At 35.0% G+C, this 13,957-nt stretch overlaps 2 protein-coding genes across 3 annotated transcripts in view; one reads left to right on the top strand and one right to left on the bottom strand.

Moving 5' to 3' along the window:
- LOC145987077 (sialin-like) overlaps positions 1-2,880 on the top strand; it is a 50,427-nt gene extending 47,547 nt beyond the window's left edge. Inside the window, exon 10 of the mRNA XM_083121541.1 lies at positions 2,414-2,880. Coding sequence (XP_082977667.1) covers positions 2,414-2,599 — 186 coding nt within the window. The 3' untranslated portion in view covers positions 2,600-2,880. The remainder of the gene's footprint in view (positions 1-2,413) is intronic.
- Positions 2,881-3,379: 499 nt separating this feature from the next.
- The window catches only part of Ptr (patched domain-containing protein), a 303,517-nt gene continuing 292,939 nt past the window's right edge, over positions 3,380-13,957 (bottom strand). For both annotated transcript variants that reach the window (XM_083120235.1, XM_083120236.1), the window contains 3 exons: positions 11,653-11,865; positions 9,926-10,135; positions 3,380-5,866 (listed from right to left, as the gene is read on the bottom strand). In XM_083120235.1, the coding sequence (XP_082976361.1) occupies positions 4,742-5,866; positions 9,926-10,135; positions 11,653-11,865 (1,548 nt within the window). In that variant the 3' untranslated portion in view covers positions 3,380-4,741. The remainder of the gene's footprint in view (positions 5,867-9,925; positions 10,136-11,652; positions 11,866-13,957) is intronic.

Below are 13,957 nucleotides of genomic sequence, written 5' to 3'. Positions count from 1 at the left end.
TTTGTGCCAAATACAGAACTGTTTTTAGTGAGAAATATGAAAATCTGTACTTTCTCTAAGAAAATTTTTATGTTTCGGAAACTACTAATTGAGCCATACCTCAAACGGGTCTGTCGATTTTATCATTTTTTATTGGTAATAGCAGAATAACCAAAGTGAAAACTGCGTTAGATAAAAAATTCAGAGTAAAATGCAGGAACCAAGTTACATTTTCATATTCATAAATGGCTTCACAATTGTAACAATTCGAAATATTAGAGTTTTATGTGCAAGATCAAACAACATAAATTTTATGAACAAATTTCCCCCCTAACTTTCAAAGCTTTTTCTTGGATGAGGTGTGTAAAATTTAATTACAAAACAGTTGGGGTAGATATCCACTTATCTGGTGCATCGAGGAGACGTGTCTTCCCAAGAACTTAACAACAACAACTAGTACTACTATTGCTACCACTACTCTTCCCATGATGAAGTTAGGAAGTGTCAGTTGCTTGGTTACATGATTAAACCTTGTTTCCATATTAAATACACTAAAGTTGCTGACCAAGGCAAAGAGTTGAAAGTATGAGAAAAAGGAAGGAGGAAAGAAGAAGAAAGAAAGAGAAGAGAAGAAGACCAAGGGATGAGGAATCCATCCACATCCAAAAAGGCAGGAGGGGTGGAGGAATGATACACAGGTAGTCCCAGATACTTGCTAATCTTGACCTGTGTTATAGATTGATTGAATTGGTGTTTTAAGTCCACTTTATGCACAGTAAGGCTAATCGGGACTGGACCTAGTTTAAAATGGGATCCGAACCACGATGTGCCTCCACCAGTAATCGAACCCGGGACCCCCTGATTACATAGCAAGGATGCTACCAATGCACCATCCAGGAGGCCCCTGTCAGTTATAGAGAACCATTAGTCACCTGTCAAGGGGCAACATGCATGTAAATTCCTTTAGAGAAATCGTCCAAGATAAGGACTGTCAACATGATGTGTTTTTGTGTGTATAAATACCTTCTGGTTGTGTATTCCATCACTTTAGTTTAGTTTAGTTCTCCATCTGAGGAAGACCCTGATATAGTGTAGAAATATAACATGTAAAGTGCTTTTAATTTTTAATAAAATGCCTTGGTCAGGCAACTTTAGTGTATTCAGGGTGGCTCGAGAATTCTGCGTAAATTATTGGCTCCAGGATTTCTGTGTGAATTTTTCTCCAAAGACGTGAAAATTTGCAACTTTCATTAATACAACTCTTATTGAATTTATGCATATTTATAAATGTACTGAGGCATGTTTTGCACAGTTAAGCTGTTGCTTTTATTGAGGAAAGAAAAATAGATAGCTTGGTGGAAAATAAAACATTGTCTCAGTCCGTGTACTGTGTTAGTGTCCTTTGCAGAACAATCTATCTGACAGACAGAAGATTTTGCAAGATATATTGAAGTTGATAAGTTAAATTTGAGTTTTAAATTCTTATACAATTAACAATTTTCTATAGATTAGTATGTCCTGTAAGATTTGTGACTTGTGTTTGTATTTCAAGTCTGAGTATGTGAAATGGCAAGTGTAAGCTCCACACCTTAAGTGAAATATTTTAAATATATATACCATTTAATTGTATTAGAATTGTCGGATGCATTGGAATCACACTATTTGTGTGTGTATATGTGTGGGAGGTGAATTTTTGGAAAGTTATCCTTGAAAACTGGGGATTATACTTGAATTTTATCATAGTTCTGGAGTGGCCACCCTGGTATTGTTTGGTAAATATTTCATAAATGGGAATCATTTACTTAAATGAAAATTTTGTTTAATTGGGACTATTTTTTTTCTTCATGCATGCACAATCTAACATATTTGAAGTTTAAAGTTAATGAATTATTTTGATTTTTTTTGGGGAGGACCCCTACCCCCAAAAATGTGCATTAATTTTCTTCCTAGTATATAACGTTAATTATAAGTATATATTAACTGCCAAAGATAATCTTGACCACTTTACTTCTTTAACACCATGTGTTGGATAGACTATGTTCTTATCAGTTGGAGAAGATTTGAAGTCTTACAAGACAAACTGTAAACAATAAAAAAAATATAAAAGTCCAGCATTGTGCATGTTTCACACCAACATTATGAAGATTGCTCTAAAAAAGTCCAAAGACTATATTCAACTAAATAACAACATGGTGTCACAGTCAACGTTTTTTGTATTGTTTACAGCTGTTTTCATCATCCTTCATTTAGTATTTGATTGTGTTTTTTTGAAGCTGCTTTGACCTTCCTTCATTTATCCTCTGTTAATGCAAGTGAAATGTTGCGTTTTAACACTTTTGTTGTGTGTTACTTGTGATGACAATTTCAGATATTCTGTGAATGATAAACTTGGTATGTTACATACTTACTTGTCAAGGTTTTTGTTTTTTTGCAGCAAACAGTATATGAATGGAGGATCGTATTTGCTATTGCTGCCTGCATTTACTTCTTCACTTGTGCATTCTTCGTCTTCTTCAGTTCAGGAGAGATTCAGCCATGGAACAACATAGATAATACGAGCAGAGAGATAAGTATTGAAGAGAATGAAGCACAGCCTCTAAGGGAAGAATCAATTCTTTGACAGTGATTATGTTTAGAATTACTTAAATTTACTGACACACATATTTCTAATACTAATGCTGAAGGTCCAGAAACTATTTAATGGTACTAAGTTACAAGATGTCTCCATAAACTACGCCAGTGAAGTTTGACACACACTAGTAAGTGAAACTCCAAGGAATAGATTAAACATGTTTGAATATTAAGGCTATTCTGTAAGGTTTGTATAACCATTTTTTGTATGTTTTATGCTTTTAATCAAAGGTCTATTTGAGATATGAAATATTAAATTTGGTTCAATGTGTATGTTTCTTTGAATTTTTTAAAGAAGAAATTTTAAAAAAAAAATACTGAATGAAATCATAGGTTTGGGGGGAAATGTAGTTATTTTGGAACTAGACTAAACTCCATGGCACAATGCCCCCCCCCCCCCTCCCTAAGGGCTAGGGCCTGCCAGTATGGCTTTTTCATCTGGTGATGGGTTGTCAATGCATAGAGTCCCATCGCTGCTGTTTTCTGGCTTTTGAGACCGAAGTCCACCACTTATTTTCAGGTAGCTCACCAATTGTCCTCATGATGCTGGGTCATACCCGAAATTTTGGGGACTCCCATTTGGAATTAAACCTGGGACCACTTGCACCAAAGGCAAGAGCATTAACCAATTGCTTATGCGGGAGACATATTTTTTGCAACATTTCTCATGTTTATCCATTTCATTATGATGACGAGGACAACAGCAGTTCAAACCTTAAACATAACTTACAATTAGATGGTGAAGGAATAAAATTAAGTAAAGCAGAGATTATGTTCCACAGGTATTTTATTTCTTTTTTGGATTCATAACAAGATATCAATAAAATTGACTGAAGAGTATTTCAGATTCATAATTTATGACAAGAGATGCGGAAATCTTTAGATTCTTATGTTTACTTCAAATAATAAAAAAAAAGAGTTTTAAAAATATGATGTAGTTATAGCTTCCGATGTATCAGTGAAAATCTTTCATCCCAATAAAAGAAACATCAAATTGTTTCTTCATGAAGAAGCTTGTAGCTCTGTGATTGTTACTCTTGCCATCTTCAAATACCACCTACATAAAAAAAGTAAAAACAATGCCCCCAAAAAACACATCAGTACATATTTAGAGGAGACTATTTCTGCATTGGCAGAAAAAAAGATACATAAACAACACACACATTAAAATTTTATGCTTGTCGGATGCAAAAAAAATCACATAAAAGGAACTGCTCCTGCAAATTGAGCAAGATTTACACTATTTACATTAAAATATTCCTTCACTCCCATTTAGGAATGAATTATTACCATGGTAACACCCTACATGACTTTTTACAACACCTCATATTAAAGATTTACAAATATATAAATATACTTTTAACACAATATACATTTTCTTTGTTGCATCCATGACCCAGTTCCCAGTTCAGAGTTAACAGATTGCACTTTAATTTATGCGCACAATAGTAATATATGCAGTTTTACATCAAATTTTGTAATGAAATGAGAGTGATGTTAATAAATATGTACTTAACATAAGATGCAACACGTAACCTAATCACAAGAGTGACAGATGTCAGAAAGAAAGATATTTAAAATGTGAAAAAATCTCCCTTTCTTCATACTCGGATAGAATGTCACTTTGCAAACTAGGTAAGTAATGTTACAAAAGAACACAGAAGATATAGGGAAAAGATATGAACACTCGTACAGCCACAGAAAAATCACAGGTAATGCAAGCAATTGGTATTTTAAACAAAACCACCCTATGCTATCTTGCACATTGGTCATGTATTATTCTGTGTTTTAAAAAATGCATTTTTTTGTCCGTAAAAAAATATGGTACACTCCTATTTTTACTGTGTTCACAGGAGTTACGAATCAACAATCAATATGTCACAACCTGTCGTGGCAAATTTGTCACTGTTTTCTTCATAAAATGATTATTCCTTTACACATGACATGGCACACACATGTCATTATAAAATATTCTCATATGCAAAGACAATGTTGTATGACTTTTTTATGGTAACATATGCACAATTCACTTTTCTTTACTTTTTTATTTGTTAAAAAAATCTTGAAGTCACACACTCATACTCGCATAACCAAATACACCTGTACACAAGCACTCGAGATTGCACTGCGGTCAAGGAAACTTCATCTCTCCAATGTATCCAGAGTGCCTATGGCCATGTGATTTTGATCTCCTGTGGTTCTCAGGCGGCGATGAGTATCTGCGCATGTTGTTTGGGGGTGCAGACTGCGATAGGGCGTTGTCTCGATTCTCTCTCTCACGTGAACGGGACCATCGGTAGTCCAATTTACTCCTGTCCCTGTGTTCCTCGTCACTCACATATCCGGAGTTATTGTACACTTCCATGATGTGAGGAGGCTGGAATGACCTCGGCTTCTTCCTCCATGCGTTCTCTTCATTGCCCTTTTGGCGTTGTGATTTGTTTGAGCTTGATTCACTAGATTCCTCTCCCGATGTTCCGATTCCGAGATCCTTTTCTAACGAATTCCGATCACCTGATCCATCGTACTTCGATCCGTATGATACCATGTGAGGCGGAAGACTTGGAGGGGGGACAACTGCAGAAGAAATATAATGACCCGGTTTGAGTGATTGAACGTGAAGAGCTTGGAGATTGGGTAAAATTGAAGGAGAGGACTTGGCATCACCGTTGTTCCTAATGTGATTAATAGCTTGAAGCGTAGGGTGCGGGATGCAGTACGGATGCGAGTAGGGCTTTTCTGAAGGCTTTTCTTCGTCCTTACTCGAACAGGACCCAGGGCCAAAGAGCGACAGAAGAACCGGTAGAAGAAACAGGCCGTGCATCGCTCCGAAGAAGATGACGAGGAATACGGTTTTGAAGAACGTCAAGAAGATGTAGCTTTTGGCAAACGACAAAGCAGCAACTCCGACGATGGTCGACAGGGCTCCTTGGATGATCGGAAGACCTAATCCATACAAGCATTCTCTTATTCGATCTTCGGGATTCTTAACCTTTGCAGACATGTAGGCATAGCAGATGTGAGCGGAGAAATCCACTGAGAAGCCAATGCACATGATGAGATTGATCATTGATATTGAATCCAAATTGACGTTCCACAAAGCCATGTAGCCTGCAACTCCAGCTTCAATGGAAATGATGGAAAATGCGATCCAGAAGCAGCAGAGAATGTTAGGGATGAAGATGAGGGCTATCATCATCATGACACCCGCTGCGATGATCATGCATTGGATTGATGTTGGCCTCACCAATTGGAACTGAAATAAAGAATTCATGTAAATAAGTAATCATGCAAAAAAAAAAAGTAATGAAAATGGTTTAAAGTATTAAATTTACATGCATGCATGCAATTGAATGCTATAGTGACTAATGTAATGTGACACGCACCTTCTGCCTTTAGGGCTTTATGTTAGTCTGGTTATAACCCTTTTATCGGACTTCTCAAAGGCTTCTAAGGGTTGGTAGAACCAAGCCCTTGCGAGGTCTGTGGTGTAGGATTTATTTTTAATTATCACCTATGTAGGTTTGAAATGAAAGATCGTTAAGATCTTTTACTCGAAGATTTATTTATACTTCCGATGTTATACAAACACTTTTTCAAACAGACAATTCACCCGGTATAACTTGTAGGCCTAAACCTATTAGTTATACCGAAGTTTATAACCCTGGTCTTTTGATGACGCAGGAGAACGCCTTATTCAGAGTTGGGTTTGTGTAATATCTGCCAAATGGAGTACAAGTACTCCAGCCAATCCGAAGATTGAAGCAAGATATTCCCCAACGTCCCCTGAACCATCAGCCTTTCGGCAACCAGGAGAATGTCCCGTAGACTTACAAAAGTCTAGCTCTTTTATATCATATTGTTGTTTACAATTTACCATGGTTATTACATAGTTGTTTTATATTTCCATAGTTTCAACATTTCTTCTGATTTAAGTTAAACAATTCATTTCCTATTGTAACATTAACAATAACACATTTTTTAAAGAAAAGATTATAACATAGATTAATATAATACAGATTGAATAGTTTTTTGCTTGAAAAAGCATGTGTTGACAGGGGCGACACAAATGTAATGCCCATAATGTAAAAATGTTGTAGTCCTGAAACTCCATCTGAGTGTTTCAGGAATAGAAAAATAATCACACGGGGCTACAGTGCTATGTAGGTAAATGATCACTATGGCTTGGTACATTTCTTATGGAGAAGTCCCTGTTCACTCACATCTTTAATTTTTACCAAACCATTGTGATCATTTACATAACACTGGTGTAGTGATAACATCATCACCTTGTAATCAAGAGGTGTCAAGTTCGATACCTAGTGCAGGTGGTTTGATATCACTTTAATCTTTGTTCAGTCATGATTAGCCTATCTGTGCTTAAAGTGGACTTAAAAACAACAATTCAAACAAACATTTTAACTTTCAGTCATATTGAGCTACCTCTCTTTATCAAATGGAGTTTGAGAAACACAACATTTTCATATCATGGAAATTACATTAGTCAGTTAAGTGCTCAATTGCATGTATAAAACCAGTTTCTTGGTTTTGTTTCAAAAAACTTTCTTTTTTGACTTTGATTCTGCTGTTAACAATTTTTTAGCTACAGATCGTACTATTAGGAATAATTAGAATTAGAATTGCAATCATGCATTTTCTCTCTTCTTCACATTTTTTACATCATAAAAATGTATTTTGGGAGGTGTTCAGTGACTGAAAAAATGTTGTCACATGTTTCAAATGGTACGGAAATTTCTGGTTTGCATAAGCCTTATGTCCAAGGCTGTGTTTCCATTTACAGCTATCAATCCAAACTGGCTGAGATTTTTCCAAGCTTTCCTTCAGTTGCTCCAGGTGATAGCTGTTACAAAAGCCAGGGTTTGCCCCTTTCCTTCTATCCTGTAAGGCAACTGACTCGTCTCCTTATTGCAATACACCCAGTGGATCAAATTAGGTATGCTAATTAAATCGACCATACCCACACAAGTCATAACATGTTCACAGAAAATTGTTTCACTAGAGGGGCAACACTTTAAATCCAGTCCTACTTATAACCACTACAAATATAGTGGAACCACAAGCAACCTGCGACTTCTGTGCACCGAACTCCCTGTGGGGGGGAGGGGCAGAGTGGAGCATGCTTCCTTATGGCCAGAGTTGAACGGAAGAAGTGCATGGATACACTTTGTCGAAGGTTCTTTTGTTTGTGGTCGCTCTATAGTACCACACGAGTTTCAATCTGCTGTTGCTGAATTCAGATCTTGGACCTTTTCCCCAATGATTCTCTGATACAAATTAGAGGTTCTGTCCCATATCTAAAGACCACAGGTACCTAGAATCTTGAAACTAGATATATGTTCCTAGTGTTGACACGATCTATCAGTGTACCAGTTTTCATAATTCTGTTTTATCACAGTTTTTGAGTTAAAAGCTGAAAGTTCTCTGTGTGATCTATTTTAAGTGATGATATTTAGATTTTCAATATTGACAACTTTATCTTGTAATGATAATTCCAACAAAGAAAATATGACTACTCTTGTAGAATTGGGAGAAAAGAGAGAGGGTAGCCCATACCCTACTACATTTTTGTGATAATTATTTCATTACAAATGCTTTGAGAATGCTTACCTGAAAAAAAGGGAAATACACTTTGAATTACAGTAAAACTTCTCCTAACGGACACCTCTAAATTACGGACATTTTAAAATTCCCCGGCAGAAATACATGGGGTTTAATGGCAATATTACTTCTCAATAACGGACATTCTTAATAATGGACGCTGAAAACTACCTCCCCAACGCAAATAAAACTTCTTAATAACGGACAGCCTGAAAGAAAACGGTCGCAATTCCTGGAATTCGACACAACAATGGCCAGTATTTCGAACAAGTGTGCATTGTTTCATGTTACACCGAATGTATTTCTTTTTAAAAGTGCAGACAGTAGACAGTATTCTTTGTGGTTATCTTGAGAAGTGTGTGTCACTTCTGCTACGATGTCGCAGAAACGCAAACAACTGACTTTAAAGGAAAAAGTTGAAGTCATCAACGTGTACGAGAAAGAGGAACTTAGTGTTCGAGACACAAGACATAAAAAAAAAAAAAAAAACCATTATGTTTGTACTGTATTTTCCTTTTTGAAATTTGTAATGTATGTAAGGATACTTTAGTAAATTTAAATTCATTGCATGTAGTACAGTATTTTGTTCCTTGAATGTAGGAAGAAAAAAACATTATGTTCGTTAAGTACGTAATGTAATATGCTTATCCTATTGTGTAACATCCTACACTTTTTTCTGAATAGCGTACAGCTTCTTAATAACGGACATTTATTTTTCCCCCAGGCCTGTCCATTATTGAGAAGTTTTACTGTACAACTAATACAGAATAGAATCAAAAGTAATCTCATGTGAAACATGTCCTTAATAACATACCATAATTTAGATACATATTAAGAACAGTTTCCCCAGTATTGAGCTGTATTACTCACCTGTAAGTTTTTATCATTTCCATTTTAAGTGCACTTCTCAACATGGGCATACATAATTCTTAATTCCTATTTTATAGTAAAACTAAGTTAATAGCAGAAATTTACACATACCATTAAGCTTCTAAAGGGTGTCCCAACAAGAACGCCAGATTTAATAATGTGAAAAATTATTTTATTTTCATGAAATAGCATATATTTCTATACATCATTACAAAGGGTACACTTTGCCAGTTAAGTATGAAAAACAATATATGTCAGATGTGCACCACACCACGACTTGCTCTGCATGTAGTCACTATTGATGAAATTACTGATAACTTTTACACAAACTTTCTCCTCGATTTGGCCGATGACATGTCGACTTTCCTCCTCGAGTTCTGGTAGGGTTCATTTGGGGATTGTTTTCATAAACCTGCGATTTCACATATCTCAATAGAAGAAGTTGCAGGGTGTCAGGTCACATGACCTGGCCGTGACCTCGCTGGCCAGTTCTGGTTGCATGAAAGGACTCGGCCCAGAAATTTGTAGTGTAGCAAGACATGCAAGACAATGGTCTCATGGGAGGTGTGGCAGGTAGCGCCATCCTGATGGAATCACATGTGTTCAATATACACACCGTTCAAATAAGACCATAACCATATGTAAGAACAGTGCCGCCAACCCATTAACAAGACACTGGTGCAATTCATATCCAGCGTTCTTGTTTGGACACCCTTTATATGTATACTATTGTTTTAATAATAATAATAATAACAATAATACATTACAAACTCATTGGAGTTGAATATATCACAATAAATTACTCTTTTAATAAAACGATACTTACTTGATCAAAAAATACGAAGTAGGGATGGAACACTGTAACATTAAGCGAGGACTCTTCACAGATTTTCCTCAAGTCTGTAACCATTTCTTTTTCATGATTGCCGTCTGTTATATTAACTGCTTGAATCAGGAAACGAGATGCAACGATCCTTGTTTTATTTTCATTAAACTTCACATCTAATGTAAAAGGATTTGGTGTAAAAAGATACAACTGAAAAAGAGGAAAAATTAATTATTAACATAAATCAACATTTACATATTTTTTTTTTTTTGTTTTCATTTATAAGGGATGAATTGGGGAAAATATTTTAAACTCAAACTCAAAAGTGAAAGGTTAAGATTAAAAAACATTGTAAGGATGTAATTATGAATTATATATAAGAAATACTGTATATCATAAAACTAAAATGTTCATTTATCCAAATAAAATTTACTGATTTTGCATTGACTATGTGCTATTTATTTGCAGGCATGTTTTGAATAATATGAACAGATATATAACTTAAAATGTATCATTAATCTTCTAGTTACAAAGTATGGTCCACTTATAATAGCACATACACGCTTCTTCTTTGTTAGATACTACTTGAGATTGATTATATAAAATCTTGTGAAACACAACTGAAAATTAATAAATAACCATATGTATTACGGTCAACAAATGAAAGAGAATGCAGTGAACACACAAATATTATTGAAGAGAGAATCACAGTATATTGCAAGTAAATTTCAAACTTTTGTAGTTTATGATTCAGACAAGCATATGTATGATGAAGGGAGCATGTGTTCTGAAACAATACATTAAATATTGTCTTCATGTGGTTGTAAGAACTGTAAACTACGAGACGAGAAATAATTTTACAATGCAATCAATACATTCATACAAGATAAAGGAAATACTTTTGCCAGTATTGATCTATTTATACTTATTGTCTCAACATGCATCTACATAATTATTAATTCCTATTTCATAGTAAAACAAGGTGAACTTCTCACTCCTTAAAAATACTACGTTAAGTTATGTTGAAAATTCAAGCCATACAGTGAGTGCAATAATTATGAGAAATGAAAAGTGGGTATGAAAATGTTTATTAAGACTCCAGGTTACCATAATTGTCAGTATAACATGTGTCCCCCAAAGAGCAAAATTTTCGCAAAGCATCTCCCAGCTGTCTCATTGCTGGATAGACATTCTGAATTACCCAAATCCAAAATTGCCCAAGTCCTATTGAATTCGAATCTCAAATTCCAAATCACTGAATTGATTCCCGGATCCGAATCCTGGATTTGACTCCGGAACGTCCAAATTTGGAGGCAAGTAGCAACATGCATCCTGGGTTGTTAGACCTTTTGATCACTCACCGCCACTGTTGCGAAAGCATTCCTGTTGTCGTAGTCGAAACCTGAACGAAAGGCCATCGTTCCAGGTGAATGCCTACTTCATACTTCGAGTTCCAACTCGAGAAACATCCAACCATTTAAATTCAAATTTGGAGGCAGTGAGCAATGGCCTCCCTGATTAGATCATTTGATCACTCACCACCATGTGTAGTTTCCAATTTTCAAAATGCCCCTGAACATACTTGTATTTATTAATTAGTTCCATTATCCAGAACAAATATATAATATAATAACTGCTTTAAGCAATAGTTGTGAACAAAAAACTTTGACCTTGAGTTTTAGTTTTAATGTGAAGTATAACATTAGGTTCAATTTAATAATACATACCTCGTTCAAAGAGTTAATGAATTCCTCTTCAGTGTCAATATTTATGTTGAGATAGTCTTGATTTCTTTTCACATACCCAAGGAATGATCGTATCCATGATTCTGTATAAAGTGGGGAGGATATGTACGATGTATTTTCAAAGGTCTGTGTTAGATCCTCTATTTGGGCTTGAACTTTTGGATCCGAGTAGTCCATATCTCCATTAATCACAACCTGTAAATCAAGAAAGAAGAATCAGCTCTGTGAATAAATTACACTAAATATAGTGTCTCTCCCTGTAGCATAGTGGTTAATGCTGTTGCTTTATAGTCAAGGAGTTCCATGTTCTATTCCAAGCAGACACACTTTGTGCTTATTAGCCTTTATGAGGTCACAGTAGATTTAAAACAAACTTTGCAAAGCTTTTAGAATGGAAAATAACTGAAACTTCTTTAAAGCTTGTGAAATAATTACTAAGTATAACCACTAAAGGAACGTTCCAGCGTTTCGTGTGTGACATTTTACACATCAAATTTAAGGTTCTACACATGAGATTGGATAAAAATATTCATAATGACCTGATCTCATAAAATTTCGAAGTATTTTGCTGTGAAAATGAAAAAAAAAAACCTTGAGTATGATGGCATAGGCTGAACATATGAAAAGCATTAACAAAAGTGTGTTATGTGTGTGGCGCTTAAAAAATGTAACAAATGTTGACTTCATTTGTCTGTGAAGCACATAGGGTGCAGATGCTAGTAACTTTAATTGGTAAAATGTGCAAGTGATACGCATTCACAAACATCTAAACCTGAATGCAATTGGAAACAATAATAATTTCCATATTAGTTCATTTTGTTATTTACATGGAGTATGACCACTTTTCGTGGAATTCCCTAAACAAGACAAAGCAATTCAATACTTCATACTGTTCTGAAACATCTGTAACCGAGGGCAAAAGATAATAGTTTATAATCTTGCTAAGGCATCTTTGTTAAAATGATTGCATGACTAACACAAGCCAATATATGCAAAATAATGCTTTGATTGTTCACAAATGTTCTTATTAGCACAAACTTCTCAGATTCAGAATTGACAATTCTATTCCAGTAATGACAATAATGCTGTGTAAATAGATCTTTAAGAATTTTTTGTCCACTTTTGGTTTCGAAAAGTTTCCAATCACCTGTAAAAATATCTCCAAACCTGTAATCCATTTTTTTAAAAAAGAAGCCATATTACAGAATACATAAATGCTTCGTTAGCTAGGGTTACCAGATCGCTGTAAGGGAAATGTAGGACATGCTGTCCCAAAATGTAGGACGCAACACATTCTCAATAAATAATACATATTTCTATAGAACACGTTAGGAAGTAGTTGAAAAATGACACTTTTCTGCTTTTAAAAAAATATTTCTCAACGAATGTTTAAATGCAAAATTTCAAAACTTGCAATCATACTAATCAATGCACCTCTTACTACTTGATTTAAGTGGTACTTCTCAGAGGAGACAATTTTTATCAAAATTTCAGGTTTAGTCAAACTATATATTGATGTTAGAGTGAACAGTCAAACTCGTTGAAATTATAGGGACCAATACCAAACATTTTACAGAGTATATGAAAAATAATTCTCTCGTGAGTCTGTTGTGCTGATGGTAATGAAAGTACTCTCTCAACATTTGAATTATGACCTGTAATGGCAAACAAATATTCAGCAATTACTGTAATTTAAAATGGTTTCATCTTGGGTAGTTTTTAGTTCAATAACAGGGTGTCTACCAAAATACTACATCCAGAAATCTTGACTTTTCCTGGACTTTTCTAGATCCTACTTAGGTAAAGTTGGAAATTAGTAATTAAGAAAATAAATATATATTTAATGAAAATCCCTACCAAAGGGCCAGTTAATATGAAAACTGAAGCTGAATTTAAGATGAGAATTAGATCTGCTATTTCGTATTAATGCATCCTGAACTGTGTTTGGCAGACAAGCGAGGCTTTGGCGTCTGGACTCACAGCCAGTATAATCTTATGTGGGGTTTGTGTCGGTTGTCCCTATATGTTTATGACTATCCATTCATCCATCTTAACTTACCATCATTCATCCTCACCTTCGCGATTAGTCAATGGGACAGAAGAAAGTGAAGTAAAATAAACTAAATCAACCAATCAGTTAATATGATAGAAATAATTATTGACCACAAGAATAATTTATTGCCTTTTTCTTGACTTCTTGTTGATTTCTTTACTTTTTCTTGACTTCCATGACTTTCTTGACTGGCATACACCCTGAAAAACTTTGTTCTCTATACCCTGCTTTACA

Source organism: Lepisma saccharinum, chromosome 4 (genome assembly GCF_977018435.1).
Source record: "Lepisma saccharinum chromosome 4, izLepSacc3.1, whole genome shotgun sequence".
NCBI lineage: Eukaryota > Metazoa > Arthropoda > Insecta > Zygentoma > Lepismatidae > Lepisma > Lepisma saccharinum.
This window is presented reverse-complemented; position numbering and strand designations above follow the sequence as displayed.